This window comes from Recurvomyces mirabilis, assembly GCF_035927965.1.
Source record: "Recurvomyces mirabilis strain CCFEE 5264 chromosome Unknown scaffold_29, whole genome shotgun sequence".
In the NCBI taxonomy this organism is placed as follows: Eukaryota; Fungi; Ascomycota; class Dothideomycetes; order Mycosphaerellales; family Teratosphaeriaceae; genus Recurvomyces; species Recurvomyces mirabilis.
The window spans coordinates 68,907-86,343 of record NW_027041963.1 but is presented as its reverse complement, the minus strand read 5'-3'; the positions used below and the strand labels follow the sequence as shown (position 1 = coordinate 86,343).

The 17,437-nt window shown below is 53.9% G+C and overlaps 6 protein-coding genes across 6 annotated transcripts; 2 read left to right on the top strand and 4 right to left on the bottom strand.

Annotated features, from left to right (window-relative positions):
• Window positions 1–935: 935 nt before the first annotated feature.
• On the top strand, window positions 936–2,739 carry LTS14_009065 (uncharacterized protein; the record flags this gene model as incomplete). Its single annotated transcript, XM_064841748.1, has 4 exons — window positions 936–1,779; window positions 1,837–2,019; window positions 2,073–2,244; window positions 2,301–2,739. The coding sequence occupies 4 exons, from the start codon at window positions 936–938 to the stop codon at window positions 2,737–2,739; spliced, it is 1,638 nt and encodes a 545-aa protein (XP_064690583.1).
• A 2,177-nt stretch (window positions 2,740–4,916) lies between these two features.
• Window positions 4,917–7,676, bottom strand: LTS14_009064 (uncharacterized protein; the record flags this gene model as incomplete). Its single annotated transcript, XM_064841747.1, has 1 exon — window positions 4,917–7,676. The coding sequence occupies one exon, from the start codon at window positions 7,674–7,676 to the stop codon at window positions 4,917–4,919; it is 2,760 nt and encodes a 919-aa protein (XP_064690582.1).
• A 1,595-nt stretch (window positions 7,677–9,271) lies between these two features.
• LTS14_009063 (uncharacterized protein) lies at window positions 9,272–9,769 on the bottom strand (the record flags this gene model as incomplete). Its single annotated transcript, XM_064841746.1, has 2 exons — window positions 9,272–9,552; window positions 9,742–9,769. The coding sequence occupies 2 exons, from the start codon at window positions 9,767–9,769 to the stop codon at window positions 9,272–9,274; spliced, it is 309 nt and encodes a 102-aa protein (XP_064690581.1).
• A 161-nt stretch (window positions 9,770–9,930) lies between these two features.
• RPL5 (60S ribosomal protein L5) lies at window positions 9,931–11,205 on the bottom strand (the record flags this gene model as incomplete). Its single annotated transcript, XM_064841745.1, has 5 exons — window positions 9,931–10,541; window positions 10,597–10,852; window positions 10,909–10,938; window positions 11,054–11,060; window positions 11,114–11,205. 5 exons carry the CDS (start codon window positions 11,203–11,205, stop codon window positions 9,931–9,933), a joined length of 996 nt encoding a protein of 331 aa, XP_064690580.1.
• A 595-nt stretch (window positions 11,206–11,800) lies between these two features.
• Window positions 11,801–13,474, bottom strand: LTS14_009061 (uncharacterized protein; the record flags this gene model as incomplete). Its single annotated transcript, XM_064841744.1, has 1 exon — window positions 11,801–13,474. One exon carries the CDS (start codon window positions 13,472–13,474, stop codon window positions 11,801–11,803), a length of 1,674 nt encoding a protein of 557 aa, XP_064690579.1.
• A 2,103-nt stretch (window positions 13,475–15,577) lies between these two features.
• Window positions 15,578–16,469, top strand: LTS14_009060 (uncharacterized protein; the record flags this gene model as incomplete). Its single annotated transcript, XM_064841743.1, has 2 exons — window positions 15,578–15,614; window positions 15,667–16,469. 2 exons carry the CDS (start codon window positions 15,578–15,580, stop codon window positions 16,467–16,469), a joined length of 840 nt encoding a protein of 279 aa, XP_064690578.1.
• Window positions 16,470–17,437: the final 968 nt, after the last annotated feature.

The window sequence follows — 17,437 nt, the reverse complement described above, 5'->3', positions numbered from 1 at the left end:
GGAGGATATGTGAAGATAGGTGGAGCAAAGGGACTATGTGAAGAAATGGCACAGGAACGCCAAACAGATTCAGCAATCGGGTCAAAACAACCATGGGCGTTGAGCAAGCGGGGGCGTTTCTTCTCTCTCTTACTACGGATGGGTGGAGGGATGGAGTGAGGTGTGCTTTGGCTGGACCGGTTCACACGAGCTTCCTTTTCGACAGCAAGGCAAAGCAAAGCACATACATATCAGCATCGGAATACACGGCCTTTTCTTCTTCTTTTCGAACAGCCAGAAACCCTTTTGCGCTGCTAAGATGGGCGGGGCTGCCGCGGACACACGGACACGTGAAAACTCGAGGGTCTCCGATCGTGTTTTCGGAAAGGCGATGGATGGAGATGGCATGGTGAGTGAAGGATATGGGGTTTTCTTGTGCTTGCTAATCTATCTGAGCTTGAGGATCGAGGGGATGTCTGCCCTGCCCTTGTTGTGAGCGCGTTTTTGAGAGTTGGGGAGTGGTTCTTGTTACATACCCGTGGTGCGATGTACGATTCTACTGTTCTTTTGTGATCTGCTCTCGCTCTCTCCTTTACTCTCTCTCGCCTTTTATGTATAATGTGGTTTGATGTGACAGTAAGGAAATGTGGCTATGGCTCGGGCTCCATCATGTCACGTGCATGTTTAGCGGCTTGACTCAACTCGGCTAGCGCGGAGCTGTCTTGTTTACTTCCCATCCTGACCATACATTGGGGGCACGCACCACCACTTATAAGACGATATCAAGACATTACTACATCCACGCGACGATCTTGCTGTCGACCGCTATCACGCCCCATTCGACCCCGTCGCCAACTTGACATGCAAATCAAGTGAAGCAAATGCGCTGTCACCACTGAACAAGTCCCGAACGCGAACAACACGCGCCTTCCACGATCTTGAACAATCTCCACGACATGTCCATGGTACTCACGCGCTCGCCCTTGGAAGTCATCAGCATGAACGGAGCGGGTACATCGAAGCGAAGGAGCGCGCGATTGTCGCACGAGGGCGTGGACGACAATGAACCACCTATGAAGAGAAGTCGGGCCAATGGCGGAGGCGCGCAAGCTACGACGGTAGGCACGAAGGAGCAGGATGGTGACGCGAATGCTTTGGCGCGTCGGAGACCGCGTAAAGTCTATGAGGAGGAGGTGGATGGGTTCGCGTTCAAGAAGGGTGGGAGGAAGGCGAAGGACGTGAAGCAGCCGGCTGGGCGCAATGGGGTGGCGGAGAAGCAGTCGCCTGCGAAGGATAGAGAGGCTATGCCGCCACCTCCTGCTCCAGTAGCGCCGGCAGCTGCTCAGCCACAGGCGCCAGTTTCGGCACCGAGCGAAGATACAGCGTCGAAACCTGTCGTGAAGAAAGTTCGGAGACGGTTTCCTACAACACCTGAGCGAGAAGCGGCGGAGAAGCCAAAACGAAGAAGCAAGCGATTGTCGAATGAAGGCTCGTCTTCCGATCCGACTGCGGCGCCATCACCATTGAAGCCCTCTCACGCCAAGTCGCACGGCAACACAGAACGGTCGCCGAGTCCGGATAAAGCACGACCGGTGACCGTGGAAAAGAAGCGCAAGCGAGGCGCGAATGGCTTGGAAGAAGAGGAGAAAATCATGCGGATCGTCCTTCCATTCCAGGACACGCCTGTCATTCGACGCAACAAGGAGATGCGGAAGAGTAGCGCAGATGGCAACCGGCGAAGCAGTTCAGGCATGAGAGGCAAGCGAGCGAGCAGTCTGATTGATGAGGGGCGTGGTAATGGTATGTATGCATGCATCCTTCCATATCAGCATTCAGCTAATGTATGGCTTTCTATAGCTCTACCTCATGCAGAAGTGCCAGAAGCAGAGTTCTTCAAGCATATCTCTGCGGACCTTACGGAACCACGACGAATGCGATGTCTGCTTGGCTGGTGCGGTACTCGAGCTTTGCCACCCAAGCCAGACGCGCCGAAGGACAGCAGTCCTGCTTCGAGTATGGAGTTTCAAGCTTTGCAAGCAGGTATGCAACCTTGATTGTAGATGGTGAGAGCGCTCTTGCTGACATGATCCCAGCTCGCGTCATACAAGAAGAGCTTTCGCAGGATCTGGTCACGAAAGGCACACTTAGTGATTGGTTCTCTCGTGATGAGACAGTGGTGCCGAAGATACCGTTGCGGAAGAAACCGAATCCACGGAATATTGCCAATGCTGCCAAGGCTGAAGAGCTTGAAAAGGAGCTCGAGAGGTATGTTAAAGCATGATCCCGGACTTCTAGACGACATGCTGACTTTGTGCCTCCAGACTGAAGAAAGAACGAGCAGACTGGGATACTCTCATGAAATCTGCCCTCTCTACACCGCCACCAGCAGAATCTGGAGCAGAGGACGAACAACATGTTCTCTCGCCAGTAAATCTCGACCTCCTCGACAGCCCCGAACGAGCTATTTTCGAGCAACTGCAAGCGCCAACCACCGAAATCGCAACAGACTCGACAGCAATACAACAACGACTACAGCATGTAGCTGAGAACCTAGAATTCTCCGTCGATCAATTCGCGCACGGCGTCCACGCTCTCTCGACTACGAGGAATACTGCTGAGAAGCTGGCGGAGAGGACTTTGGCTGAGGCGGCAGATATGCTCGATGAGAGGGAGAAGGCGAGGAGGCAGGAGAGTAAGGGTGCTGATGCTCTTGATGCTTTGAGGGCGCTTGGAAAGGTGTTGAATGGGCGGAGGAGATGAGAAGGCCTCTCGTTGTACCGAGGGGAAGATGAGATTGTACGTACTTTGCATGAACTTGACTGAACGGATGATTCCTTTGCCTAGCCCGTTTCTGCGTTGTGTGCTTTCGTTGTTGGTTTGTAGACTTTGTGCAGTGGAGACGCCAAATGCGATTGACTGGAGCTAGCAATATAGGACTTCGACATCATCTATTCGAATCGCGATGCGTTCTTACATCATCTTTTGACCTCTCCTTGAACCACCACGGCCGGATGTACTGGCTTCTTGCACCTGGGGCCGCACTGATGGAGGAGGACCTGCCATGCAACTCAGCCTCACTTATTTCGTGAGGCCGCCCGGTGGCGTCAGGCTGGAGCACTTCTGCTTCTTCGCTTTCCATCTGGACTTCTGCTGCTTCTTTGCTTCTAATATGGACTTTTCGCAGGATTCTGGCGTTCTAGCATCTGTCACATTGCTGTGAGGACTTTTCGATCACGCTGGTATCGTTGTTCGCAAATTCATACTTGCAGGTAGTGGACTCAAGACTTGGCGTCCACTGTCAAGCTAGACGACCGAGCGAATACCAGTGTTGTGCACCCGATACGCTCGACGCTGGATCTGGATTCAGGAGAATGTGAATTTCAGTCCTTATTTCGACGGTGAAGCCGCAGATCATCAGCAACAGCAGGAGCGTGATCTCCTCGAAGCAGTCGAGAACCTTACCACGGCCTCCCAGGCATTCGCCAACTTTCACGAAGTGGAAATACCATTGTTTGAGCATCATGCTGCTTCGTTACGTCAATTTCATTGTCTGTGGCTCAATGCCAGCGCGCATACACAAGCCGGAAGCTCGCGACTTGGTGACGACGAAGTTCTGACCAGGCTCGATACACTGGATGCTCTGCTTCTTTGCTTACGCTCGCGTGCCCGTCGTACTATTGCTGAGATACAAGGCCTGAATTCGACAGTGAGCCGTTCTTCGTCTCGATTCTATTGACCGAACAATGATACTAACGTCGTTCCGTCTCCTAGCTCTACGCCTGAATTGCCAGCCAAGACAACATCGTGAATCGCGAGATAGCGCAGGCGTCCCTCCATATGGCTAAGGAGGCTACCAAAGTCGCCGCTCTCGCTCGCAGAGACAGTACTGACATGCGAGTAATCGCTGCTGCTACATTCGTGTTCTTGCCTGGTACTTCCGTTGCGGTATGATACGCACTACGACGTTAGATGGCTTCTAGCTGACGACAATCAGACATTCTTCAGCACAAGCTTCTGCGACTTTTCTCCACGAGACGGTAAATTCGCCTCGGGCTGGCTCTGGATCTACTTCGTCGCGACTTTAGGTCTCACCGCTATCGTGATATTACTCTGGAGATGGGTGGGTTGGTCGTGCAAGCAGGAAACTACCACATTATTGCAGACCTTAGACGTGGACACTCGCGATGTCGAGAATGCTCGAGGGTCTTCTGGACGAGGGAGAGCGTCAAGTGCTGCCCTAGCGGGTAGACTCTTGACCGCGGGCATGACCAGGACGATGCCGTTTCCATCTTGAAGGTGGACTCCACGTTGACTGACTGCTATCACTCTTGTGCTTGGCTGTTGAATCTGGTGAGTCTGGTTATCCTGCGTTCGACACATTTATGTCGTTGTATGCTATAGATGTGAAACGTAAAGTGGGCTTACAGACGTCTTAGAGACCCAAATTTCATCAAAGGCTGGTTGGCCTTCTTTACCAACCGTACATTGGCCCGGCGAGCCATCTCACTTAGGCACCAGGCCTTGGTAAAAAACCTCACCTTGACTTCCCGTAGAACATCTGCACGAGGCGACCCTGTAGCGGGACTCTGAACGCGTGTGAAACGTCAGCTCCAAGATGCTTTCGCATATACACATTAGAACTAAATTGTAGCCAACCAGTGGGCTATCTAGCCATCCAATCTCAATCGCAGTCCCGCTGGGTATCTCTAGTATAGCTATACAATGAAAGCAAAAGGGTATATGCACACCTCGATCCTTTCGGCCGCCTTAAAGCTAACCTTGCCAACCCATGCAATCAGAATCCAAAAGTGCAGCCCATAGTTCACCCTCCATGCCATGCAACGCCACGCTGAAGTCAACAAACAGAAAGCAAGGAAAGAGCCATGCTCATAGCGAATGTGTCCTGTTCATGCCAACATACTCCCGCAGACTCCAAGCTACATCATCATAAGCTTAGTCGTCCTCCTCTCGGCAGTTAACGCCTTCTTATCCTGCGGGTTGAGATTGCTGCTCGGCATGCCACCTCCCACGCCCAACCCAGGCCCAGCCATCATCCTCGCCTGCCCTCTCATGGCAGCTAGTGCATGACGTTCACAGAAGACTCTTCCTGAGATCTCGAAATAGTCCTCTGACAGTACCTGCCTGCAATCGCAGCAGGTGAAGCAGCGAGGATGAAACTTCTTGTCCACCTTGCCACTGCCATTGCCAGCGTTGGTGCCCGCTGACGATGACGTCTCGAGATATTGTCCTTCGATGCCACGGTGGCAGCCATGACACAACGAGCCATTCTTCTCATGGTAATGCTGCTCGCAGTAAGGCTGGTTGTCGATGACGTAGAAGTCTGCAGTGAGGAAAGGCTGCTCGCAACACCGGCAGACGAAACACGATTTATGCCAGCGGCCTGTCAGACGTCCATCGGCAGCTTTGACTGACTTGCCCTCGATCGTCTTGTTGCAGCCTCGACACACCGCTCTCACGGCATTTGTGGACCTCCGAGTCAGTGGCTGTGGACGAACAGGATCTTGCGGAATTGGCGGGGGCGCCGGTACAGCTGCCGGTTGTGGTGAGCGCGTGCGAGCCGTAGTTCCTGGGTTGGAAGATTTGTACTGAGATGAAGGCAGGGTCGGCAGAGGCATCGCGGGTGCATTGTTCATGTTGAAGGTTGGAGATCGCGGTGGTGCAGCATTCGATTTTGATCGTGCGCGAGTGTGTGGCTGTGGTGAAGGGGCCCTGAAAGGATCGTAGTCGCTGTTCGAGGAAGAGGTGGATGATGGCGGCATCTGTTGTGCTTGGGCCACCTCACCGGCTGCGATACTAGGAGCGGGTCCAGTATTTGACCTGGTGGGAAGTGCTAATCGATCTTGGGGAGCTGCAGGAGCCTGCCATGGCTCAAAGGCATTTCGTCCTGGGTCACGCTGCGCGAGCGCCGGATCCATAGGGGACTCGAGAGGCGTCGGTTCCGCACTTGGCAAGGTAGGCGACTTCAAGGGCGCGTCTACAGTCCTCGGCGCGGAAGGTCGGGCAAAGTTCTTTGGTGGCGACGATCGATAAGCAGGCTGCTCAGCGCGCATTCCCGGATCTTGCCTGACCTTGAAGTTTAGCCCTGCAACTCGCATCCCTTCTTCCTCGCCATACCGTTTCGTGCCGTGGTTGAGGAGTGACGATACTTCTAGACTACTCGCCGCACTATCGACCGGGCTTGGACCACTACTGCTTGTGCTGTCGCCCAATGAAGGAGTCGAAGATGCGGTGGACGAACCAGACCCGGAAGGCGAATGTGTCCTCTCTTTGCGATGTTGCAGAACGGGTCTGGGTACAGGCGGAGCATCCTGCAGCCTAGGGTCGATTCTCATGTTGCCTCTGCTGGACGTCCGTTGGTGATATGCGGTCTGTGGTAGGTGCGACAGGTCAGACACAGACCCGGCGGTCAAAGTCGGTCTTCGCTCTCTGCTTCGTAACTCTGGCTCGCTTGGTGCTTTGTGCAGGTCATGAAACTGTGCTAGATCGTGCTCGTCTTCGCGATCCACTGGGAATGTCCGACTTCGCTCTGCACTTCGTACAGGTACGGGTGGCTGTGATGGCGAAAAGATGGATGGCATCTCTACGACTGGCTCGTCACTCAGCTCGTCCAAGAATTTCGGAGACATGAGATCTTCATCTGGTCGCTCAGGTCTTGATGGCTGGCCACTCCTGATTGTAGCGCTCATCTCTGAATTCGCCATGAGATTGCTCCCACCGGCTGTGAGTTGTCTGGGTGTTTGAGACCGCATGGCGTGCGATGTCGAAGGTCTCGGAATGGGCTCATTTGGTATTGGGGGAGGCTCGTTCCCAAACTTGATGCTAGACAGACTTGGGCGCCGCCTGTCCATCGGTGGTGGTACACTGCCTTGGTCACTTGGTTGCCTGCCTGAACTGGTTGGTCCACTCTTTAGGGTGTTCGCCCGGCCCATGCCATTATCACTACCCGCCGGACTTCGGGGTCCAGCCATCCATGGTGGTCTTTCCGCGCCTCCAGCGTTGCTGCCTTGTCTTGAGCTCCCTCGAGAGACCGCCCTTTCACTCGGCGTTGGCGTCTTCCCGCCACCTGCGGTACCTGGCCTGCTATCACTACCCACACTGCTCGGTGCTGGAAATGGTGGGAAAGCACAATCGAAGCTGCCAGTCATCTCTGGACTTGGTGGTCGAGGGTCGAACATGCGAGGCATTGGACTCGTAGCACTTCGGGTAGGTGGAGGTGGTCTGCTGCCGTCGCTACTGCCTGATCGCGCGCTAAGAGCAGGCGAGATTGGCGAGTCTGAGCCTGGAGGCATTGGTGCAAGGAATGGTCGATTCGCGGCATCGGGATTTATGCGTGGAGGTGCTGTTCGCGGCAACTTCGGCACAGGTGGAACCTTGGATGTTACTGTCGGTGCTCGTACCCGTGTCTGAGGAGCTGGCGTTGCCTTGGGAGGCTGTGACTGCTGCTGCAGAGGGGAGGGCGCGTGAGGCATATGTCCATGTGCGTTCATTTGCCTCAACGTGAAAGGGTTGCTTTGCGTCGCTGGCTGCTGCTCTGGTTGTGATGCAGGTGTAGGACCGCATATGTGGTCGCCCATGGCTGCAATCTCAATCTCATCGCCGCAGTTGGAGCATTTGATCGCAGGCAAGAAGCTGGCTGGCCGCATACCGCCTGAGGATAGTGTCGCCGCTAAAGACATTATGTAGAGAAGCCGGTGTTGATTCGAACCAGTAGTATTATCCTATCCAGAGTAGCATCGCTCAGTACGTCGTCATTCGCAACGTGTGGGTGTAGTGGTCTCAGATAGCAGTTATCAAAGTTGTCGTCAGGCGCGATATGTCTCACTGACTGCGGAGTATTGTCTCAATCGTAACGACCGTAAAGATGCTTTAGTGTTCAATGTGAATGTGCTATCCCAGGAGAAGGAGAACGCGATCACTGAGAGGTATGCAACGTAACGAGTGATGGTGGTGAAGAACGCCCAGGGCCAAAAACAACACACTTTGGCGAGATCGATGAATGGCGGCAGATAGAGTTGCTGGCTCACCACAGTGTTCGCACGGCACGGCCGCTTGACCAGGAGTGGTTGTGTGGTAGATGGCAGAGTGGCCAGCGCTTCAGCGACAAGGGCGATTGTCAAGAACCATAATGTGGATGGTCCCGAGACGATGCGCTTAGGAAATGAACTTGATCCATGCGTTCAAGCCCCCTGGCTTCTCTTGGATTGCTTGCGTGCTTCTGGGTTCCGAGAGCCAGCACTGGATCATTGACCATTTCGCTTGCTATGGCTATTCGGCAGACCACTCCGGCTCAGCTAAAGGAGCTACAATTCCAGCATCTGTCGAGATCTTCAATTGGGATGTAATGATACCTTCATTTCTCCAGACTACCTTTTGCCCTGCAGTCTGTCGAGAACCCGAGCCCGCATCGACCTGCACCAGCGGCCAGTCCCGCGCTCTCCACTTACTCCAAGCAGCGAAAAGCTCCGAGTGTCTGCGCGCATTGGCCAGCATATAGGCAAAGCGGCTTTGACTATACGGCGCCTGCCTTCCCAGGGGTGCCAATAGTGAGAAATCTATATAGAGGGCACGTGAGCTAGCTGGATGAAACAGCCGAGCACCGAACATCACGGAGATCGCACTTTTGCCAGTTGCGTCGGCGGCAAAGCCTACCATTAATTGACTGGATGGTCGTCATCTCAGGATTGTCATGCCGCTCGTTATACGGACGATGAGGATCGACAGTGCTTTCAAGGGTGCTGTCAAGTGCCGATAGAGTCATCCCCAAGGTGGCCGGGTGGAGGACAAGGGCACCTGATGGACTCCAGAGGCCTTTGCACACCGCAACATAGCCGGGAAATGTCCATGACCAGGATTCCGATAACTCTAGAGCTGTCATGCTAGATCCTGCGATTCCTTCAAAGCATTGGGGGACGGATCATCCTGCGCAATCCGCGATGACAGGAGCAAGTAGCGATATCGCAACCAACCGCAAGCTGGTCAAGCACGCGTCCCGTATTGCTGCCGGCCTTGTATGGTCCACGGCACAAGGGTTGCGACATTCGGCAACGCGTCGAGTGTCGCGCCAGGACCCAGCTTAATGCTGGTCTTGTCGTTAGGTGAAGAGCAGCCAGCTATACTCAGTTGTAACGATGTACGACAGATGCAAATGCACATATACAGCCAATACCCCCATGGCTATATGAGACAAGTACTGAGCATCCGCCAATATAGTATCCGCGGGCTGATCTGGCAATTGCTGGAAATACCATCACCGCGCTCAAGTTCGATCGTCTTAGGAAGCCTGTTCATGTTCCCATGAACGGATGGCATTCCTCCAGGATTCGAGTGCTCCTCGAGGATTTCGATCAGAGACCATGGTGCCCTGAGATCGAGTGTGCTTCGAGAATGTCGACCAGAGGCCGTAGTGCCAGATGATCCTGGGTACTGCACCGGTAGGGACGCCATTCGTGCTGATAACGTAGGATGGACTTCCGCAGCCCTGCTTCTGTGAACTCAAGTGTCGTGTCATCACCACATCCGCATCCGCAAAGTATTGTGGAACCCATGAGAAGTCTGCCAGAGAAGATCAGTAGTACGACAGCAAGATGGAGATCACGTCTGAATAAGGTTTCAAGGTTTCCAGACTACCCAGTGAGGAAGGAACGTGAGGTAGGAGTGTGAGGAAGGAGCGTAGGGAAGGAGCGTGAGGCTGTTCAAACATAATATGGCAGCATGTCAGTGTGCGTGAGTCTCCACACTCACCTTCATATTTTTCGCATCGAGAGGTCATCAAGACATGATAGGCTTGTAGATAGACGGGGAAGAAAACACATGTTGCATAGCTTTTCAGACTACCTTACTGAGCTCCATGAACGCCATGCCCCCGAACGAACATCATGACCTTCGCCAGTACTACAGCGCCACGCCAGACGACAGATGCGAAGAGACAGCCTACTCGCTGGCCAACGCACGGATCTTCTCCTGCACGCGCTCTTGCTTCTGCTCCTTGGTCATCTTAGCCTGCTTGTGCTTCTTGCCCTCCTCCTTCCACTCCTCGCGAGTCTTCTTCTCACCCTCCTCATCATCCTTCTTCCATGGGTCCTCACGGATCTGGCTGTGAGCCTCGGCGTAGAGCTCCTCAAGCCCATCAGCCTCGATCTCGTCATCGATGTACCCAGAGAACTGGCCCTTGTAGCGCTCCTCATCGTCGTCGGCAAGGGTCTCCATGTACTCAGCGACGTGGCCGCCGAAGATGTACTTTCGGAGGGTCTCGGCGTCGAGCTCCTTGCTCTCGATGTCGTAGCCGGGGAAGCGCTTCTCACCGTGAGGGACGTAGAGTCCACCATCTGAGGCACCCTTCATGGCGCCGAAGACACGAGAGCCGGTGCTGGTGCGCGCAAGGCCAACGTCGAGGTAGCACTTGAATGGGCGACGAGTCTCGCCATCCTTCTCGGCCTCCTCGGTGAGCTTATACTCGCCATCAGGCTCGGCCACACCCTCGAAGGTATCGTCAAGCTCGAGCTTGTTGAGGGCACGGCGGGCGAGGAGTAGACCGGTGCAGTCTGAATGTGGAGTCAGATCATGCTTCACTCAGTCAAATGAGGGATGTGTTCTTACAGGCAGCAGCCCAGTTTGTCAAGCCGTGAGAGACACCATAACGCTTGAGCTCGTGGGCGTACGCAGCGCAGAAGACCTTGTCGCCGACGATCTCGGACTTGACGATCTGGCAGATGATGTCACGCTTGGTGAAGCGGACTACAAGACGGTACTTGGGCGCATTGTACTTGTTCTTGGCCTGGGTAGTGAGGCGCTTGCGGGCGTAGTAATCGGTCTTACCCGCACGTCTGCGCTTGTACTTCACCTGGTAGCGGCTCTTGAAGTGATGGTCAGCATGAGACAGTCACTTAAAAGGTGGGTCTGGATACTCACGAAGTATGGGCTCGACTTGATCTGTTTGGTCTGTAGGACATCCTCGAGTCAGCAATTGTCGCTTCAGAGCCATCCGAAGCATCTTGCAGGACTCTCAAGGCTCAAGCGATGATCGCGAGCCGGCAGAGGCAGTGGGCGTACTTACGAAAGGCCTAAAGACTGTTAGCACAAGTTACTGTACCAATCGCACTGTGTATTGACTTACATGTTGGCGGTTGCGCTGTTGCTAGTTACAAGATCAAAAAGTTCTCCAGTTGCAGCAATATTGGAAGTGCGGCGGCTGTTCCCGCACGTCATAAGCTCCGTGGTGAGTGACCATCAATGCACGAATACGACCACCATGGATGATGGCCAGAGTCATTACATTGTTATTACTTCACAACATGGTCCCAATACTGCTAGAAAGCATAGCCTCCACTTAAAAGCATGCTGTAGTCGTGACATCAATAGACGGAGGCAAGCTTGATTTGAAGTGTTCAGCATGTGTTCTCCGACAGGAGGCTCATCAAACTACATCCATGTGGTGCACAATTCAGTAGAGACAAGTGAAGATCACAGACGAGGTGAAGATTATTCTTGCAAAAGAGGGACAGTGTTTCATAAAATCGGCCGTTTATCTGAAGAAAAGACGAAGGCAATGCACAATCCGCATCGCTCACCCAAACGTAAAAAGAAAAGATAATATGCACAAAATCCACGTCAGCTCATCCAGCTATGCCTGCTCAAAGCGCACGGCGCTTTCGCATGCGCTGGTAGAAAAGTGCTGCACGGTGAGATTCGTCTCTTCCCATCCTCACATGCCCATCAGGTCTATCACGTTTGCGTAGAGCATAAACCCAGCCTTCGTACCCAACCATCCACTTCCCCTTGAAATCCAAGCGTAACAACACATCTAGAAGACAAAGCTCTTTCTCTTCTCCGCAGCAGCAGCAAGCTGCACCCCAAGCGTCAACCTCTTCCTCTCCCCACCACCTTGCACACCACCATTCGGCGTAGCAGGGGTAGGCGGCTGCTTATACGCGATATCCTCGCCCTCGCTGCTACTAGCAGAGCTGAGACCGAAGTATCCATCGTTGGAGCCCTGCGAGCTGCGCTTCTCCTTCATCTCGGAGCCGATGGGACTCATCTTGCGGCTGCCGGCACTACCGAGAGAGGCGAGATCGAAGTCTTCAGAGGCAGAGAAGTTGAAGTCGCGTTCGCTGACGGGACTGCCACCGGAAGAGCGGGAGACGGCACGGCGGCCGATACCTGCTTTCATGAGGTTATCCAGAGCACGGCGACGCTGACGCGTGGCGAAGTTCTTGCTGCCTTCGTGCTTGCTGGTTGGGGCGGCTGTGAGCTCCTCGAGCGGCGGTGGGCCACGAGGCTGACGAGCGGGATGCTCACCAGCACGAGCGGCGCCTGGCCCGAAAGTACCAGTGGCCGGAGTGGGTGGGAAGGCCGCGCGCTGCGTGCCAAAGGTGGCTGCCGAAGCAGTCTTGGGACCTTGAGCAGCGTTGGCCGACGGGTCGATAGCAAGCGAAGATGCCTTCTTGTGACCGCGACGGAAAGCGTTGGCAGATGGTGGAGGCAATGGCTCAACGTGTTCGAGCGTGGAGGGTGGCGTGGGAGCCTTCTTGGGTGGAGAGAAGGAGCGCACGTTTGACGGCGTGGACCTTTCGGTCGCAGGCGGTGAGATCTGTACGCTCGGGGTCGGCGGCGAGAAGGCAGACGCCTGTTGCTGCTGAGCAGGGGACATAGACGTCTGGTATTGCTGCTGCATGCTATTATCCATAACGTAGCTGTAGCCCTGGATGGCGGGATTGTAGACCAAGAAGACGCCTGGCTGGACCTCGACCGGAGCCATGATCTGCTGCTGGCCAAGATAGCTCTGAGGTGTGTGAGGAGTCATTGGTGACTGGGAATAGCCGTTGTACTGCATGTTTGTGTTGAGCTGCAGGCCTTGAGTAGCAGCAGTGAGACTAGCAAGCTGCTGCTGGAGCTGCTCCTTACGCTGCGCCAAGTACAGACTGGTCATCTGCATCTGCTGCAGCGTGGCCGGATCGACATCATCCATCTGATCGTACATGCTCGGAGGAGCGAGGACTTGCTCTGGCAGAGCATACATCTGCTGGCCAGCACTCATGGCGTACTGATTGGCAAGACCGAAGCTGGCACCGGTGGCAGTCTGTGGAACGCCCTGGTTGTAGCCGTGGTCATAGCCTTGTTGAGCCCAGCGAGGGCCACCTAGACCCTGCGCGTGCTCAGTCTGCTGGTAAGGAGCGGATGCCGGAGTGGCCGGAGCCTTGGGCTGGGTGCGAAGACCTGCAAGCAGGTGCGAGCGACTAGTGCGAGGCGTGGGATTGTCGACCTGATTCTCATGAATCGGATTGACCCTGGGCGGCAAGGCAACGCTCAACCTCTTGCTGCCAAGACGAGAGCGGTTATTGCCAAAGCCAGAGCCAGGAGCACCGAGACCGCCAGAAGTGAAACCGTTATTGTTGATGTTGTTGTTGCTGTATGTCATTTGGGAGAGACCGCCAGCGTCTCTTCCCATGTTGTTCATGTCGTAAAAGTTGGATTGCATTGTAATAGCTCAAGATGTCGTTGTGCGTAGAAGCAAGTAAAAAAGGTTATGGTGGCAGTACTGAAGCAAAGCTGATGATGTAGCGCTGCTGTAATTTGCGCGTGTCCAACAGACCAGTAATGTGATGTGTCCTTTGGAGTCGCGGGTCCAGGCACCGATATTAAGCTGCTGTATCAAAGCAAGCTGTGCAGTAGTAGTGGTAGTAAGGTACAGGCCAGATTATTGGAATTACAAAGAAATATTGTGCTTTCAAGATCGCGTGGTCGACGTCGTGGCAAATGTGGCTGCTTTGTTTCGATGAACACCTGGATAGCGTATGCCTGATAAATGCTCTTTGTCCGTGCAAGAAGCGTGTATGATGAGCGAGCAAGCTTGCTGGATGTCGTGGTATTCGGTCTCGATATCCGCGCTCACTCAGTGCCGTCGACGACAAAGATGTTGGACGTACTCGAGACTGGCTCAAGTGTATCTCGTGGACAGATTGTGTATGTGGTGTGTCTGTGTGTGTAGATCAAGCGTGCCAGCCAGTGAAAGTCGAACGGTCGCAATATAGGAAGGCCGGACAGACGCAAGCGCTAAAGATTCGATCCGCGACTGGACTGCGAGAAGAGCGAAGGAAGGACTGGCGGGTGGAAGTGATGGAGTGATAGGAACTAGCGACGCAAGATGCAGCACGCAAACAGAGAGAGTGTGCGGTAGGGAGGTGGTGGACTAGTGATGAAGAAGGTCGTATGGAGGGAGGCTGTCGAGGAGACGGGAGACAAAAGTCGGAGGCCAGAGGCTGAGAATCGCAGTTGATTGGTTGAGCGAGACAAGGATGCTGCGCAACGCTTATGCATGCTATCCACTAGCGAACAGCAAATCATAACCAAGTCACACTTTCACACTTGTGGCTGACGAACCGTGCTATTATCGTTACTGAACCCTGGCATTCGATGAATAGCATCAAAACCCTCATCAACGTACGTCGCGGTCTTGACAGTACATCGGCAGCTGGAGTGTTAACAGACTCGTTCCCTGCCGGACACGCCACATATCAGTGCCATGTGTCGCCGTTACCAGCGACAGCATAAGATTCGTGACCTCCGTTGGTGACAGTCCTAGCGGGCGCTTATGTGCCTGTACCAGACTATCAACACCACCAAGCGCGCTCCACTCCTCAGGGGGGCACGCGAGCACTCAACTCTACTCTGCTTCGATTGGAGAAGTTCGACGTTGCCTGCGTGTCATGGAGTCGCTTGCATTGCTCCTCATACATTTCCGTCGACGATCTGCAGCTTTAAACTTTCGACAGCTGCGAATCTGGGCCTTGCCGCTTGCAGTTTCAGGATGCACAGCTGGAACATTGGCGGCACCGGGAGCATGGGTCTGAGACATTGCTCGAAATGACTTTCCAGGACAGATGAGCATACTACGACTAACGAGTCTGCCACGTGTTTACATGCCTGCGTAACATTCACTGACTGTTATTCTTTATATGGTCTGGCCTGAGGTTCTCCATATTGCAGTGTGAAGCATCACAGTCGTCCTCCATACCGAGGGCGAGAAAAGCATATGTGAGATGCTGAACTCGCGTTACCGCCCATGCTTCCTTCTACCCTCCGCCGGAGCAAGTCCACATCTACATAGCCCGGCTCCAGGATCCTCAATATCTTCGTGATGACTTCTAGCACGTTCCCCATGGAGCACACTTTCCAGCTCAAGTGAATAAAAGCGTGCTCTAGTGTGCCATGAGAAAGTGTAGGGACTGGGAATGTTTGACTGGCATCTGCTATCTCAGGTGTGATATGTGGCCAGATGGATTTAGCCCTTGGGGCTCGAAGAATCCAATCAATCCGTCGAGGTAATTGATTAGGGATGTCACGGGGGTATTTGTTGTCAGAATAATGTCAAGTTGCAGGTTCTAACAATATATATATACTTGCTGTTATGAAGGAAGCTGAACCTGCATATTGCTTCTCCACTTTTCATGTCGCGCGAACCCAATATAGCCTTCGCGACTATGCCAGCACGTAGCTCGCGTCAAGCTGGCAGTATTTGGTTTTCCTACAACATATCTAGATATTGCAAAACCACATTCATTTTCTGTACATAGGCAGCAGCATGTCTTACGGTCAGCATCAGCGTTTGGGCGGTCAAGGTAAGATCAACAACACCCAATGGCTGAGATCTTGGCTAACAACTCCAACCAGCCTTCAACCACGGTCCTTCATCCGGCGCAGAGCAAGAGTACGACCGGCTACGAGACCTCGCCCGTAAAGAGCAGGGCCAACACCAACACTTCGCCGCCGAAGCTCGCCAAGCATATGAACGTGGTGACGGCGGTGGAGCGCACAACTCCAGCGAGCAATCGAAACAACATGCCGCCAAAGCAGACGAGTACAACAAGCAAGCATCCGAGTTCATCTTCCGCGAGAACAATGCCCAAGGGAAAGTAGCAGGCGACACCATCGACCTCCACGGCCAATACGTGGAAGAAGCCGAGGAAATCCTGGAACAACGCATCCGCTACGCCCAACAATCCGGCCAAAGCCACCTCCACGTCATCGTCGGCAAAGGCAACCACAGCTCCGGCCACGTCCAGAAAATCAAGCCCAAAGTCGAGCAAATATGTCAGGAACTAGGTCTCCAGTACAACACCGAAGCCAACGAAGGCCGAATGTACATCCAGCTCAGACCCGGCGCGGGAGGACAGCAACAAGGACCTCCGCAAATGCCGGCCTACGATTACCAGCAGCAGCATCAACCGCAGCATCAGAACTACGGTCAGCCGCATTATCAGACGGCGTATCCGATGGGCGGGAATCCGAATTATGGGTATGCTCAGGCTGCTGCGGGTGGGGGTGGGTATCCGGGTGCGCAGCAGGGGCAGGGTATGCAGTATGGCAAGCCTCAGCAACAGATGGGTGTGCAGCAAGGGCAGCAACAGCAGCAGCAACAACAGCAGGATCAAGGGATCATTTGCTGTGGGATCAAGATATGTGTGGTTATGTAATGTTTTGGAGTGGTTGGCTTGGATTTTACCACTCGATCTTGTGCTACACTCTTGGGATGCCGATGCATGCTGGTCAAAATAGTGAGTTGTTTGATACCCAGGTACTGCCGTTATTACGGTTCACGTGTACAGTAATGCTTGTTACACTAGGATACTGTCCTTAACTGCCTTCCTCCTTTGGCTAGACTCGCTCCCGACTTCGTCTCCACTACCACGCCCACCGACTGCGAGACTCGATAATCTGATCGAGCTGCTCTCGAAGACGTTGTTTCTGCTGACGAACGAACTGCAGCTGGCCAAGCAATCTATTCCATTTGGGCCAATGGATGTACCAGGCTACTTTCTGCTGTGCTACGACTTCCCGCTCATCATCTTCGAGCTCTAGGAGTTGTCTGAGAATGTCCGTTCGCGGATCATATGCAAGTACTGTATTCCGCTTAGCTGGCAGGTTCATGATTCGAATTTGCAGCATCGACCGCTTCTCGGACACACCTTAGTCAGACCATGTCCACGGATGACGGTCTGGCGGCCGTTGTGGACCTGGATTGCTAGTACGACGTGTTTGATGTGAGTCTCGGCTGGATCCTTGCTGGCTCTTGCCTTTCGCCTTCGAGCCTTTCGAGCGTGTGATGACCAAGCGGTGACTGACGGACTGGGCGCTGGGTAGAGGGCATCATGCCTCGTTTTAGTACCGTTCTACAGCTGGGATTGTATCCAGATCTGTAGAATCAGAGTCATCTAGAGATGTGCTAGATCCTTGGATCGCAGGATACAACCTATCAGTCGTTGAAAGGATCGTACACTCTTGAATGCTGCGGGGCATACTAAGTGCGCTACAGAATGGTGCGAAGAAGAACTGAGTCTGTGGCAGATTGTTCCACGAAACGACACCAAGCCATGGTCGAGGTCTGCTCAGCAGTTGCGCATCGTGATGGGCACCCACAGATTCAGAGGCTATGGACGCCACT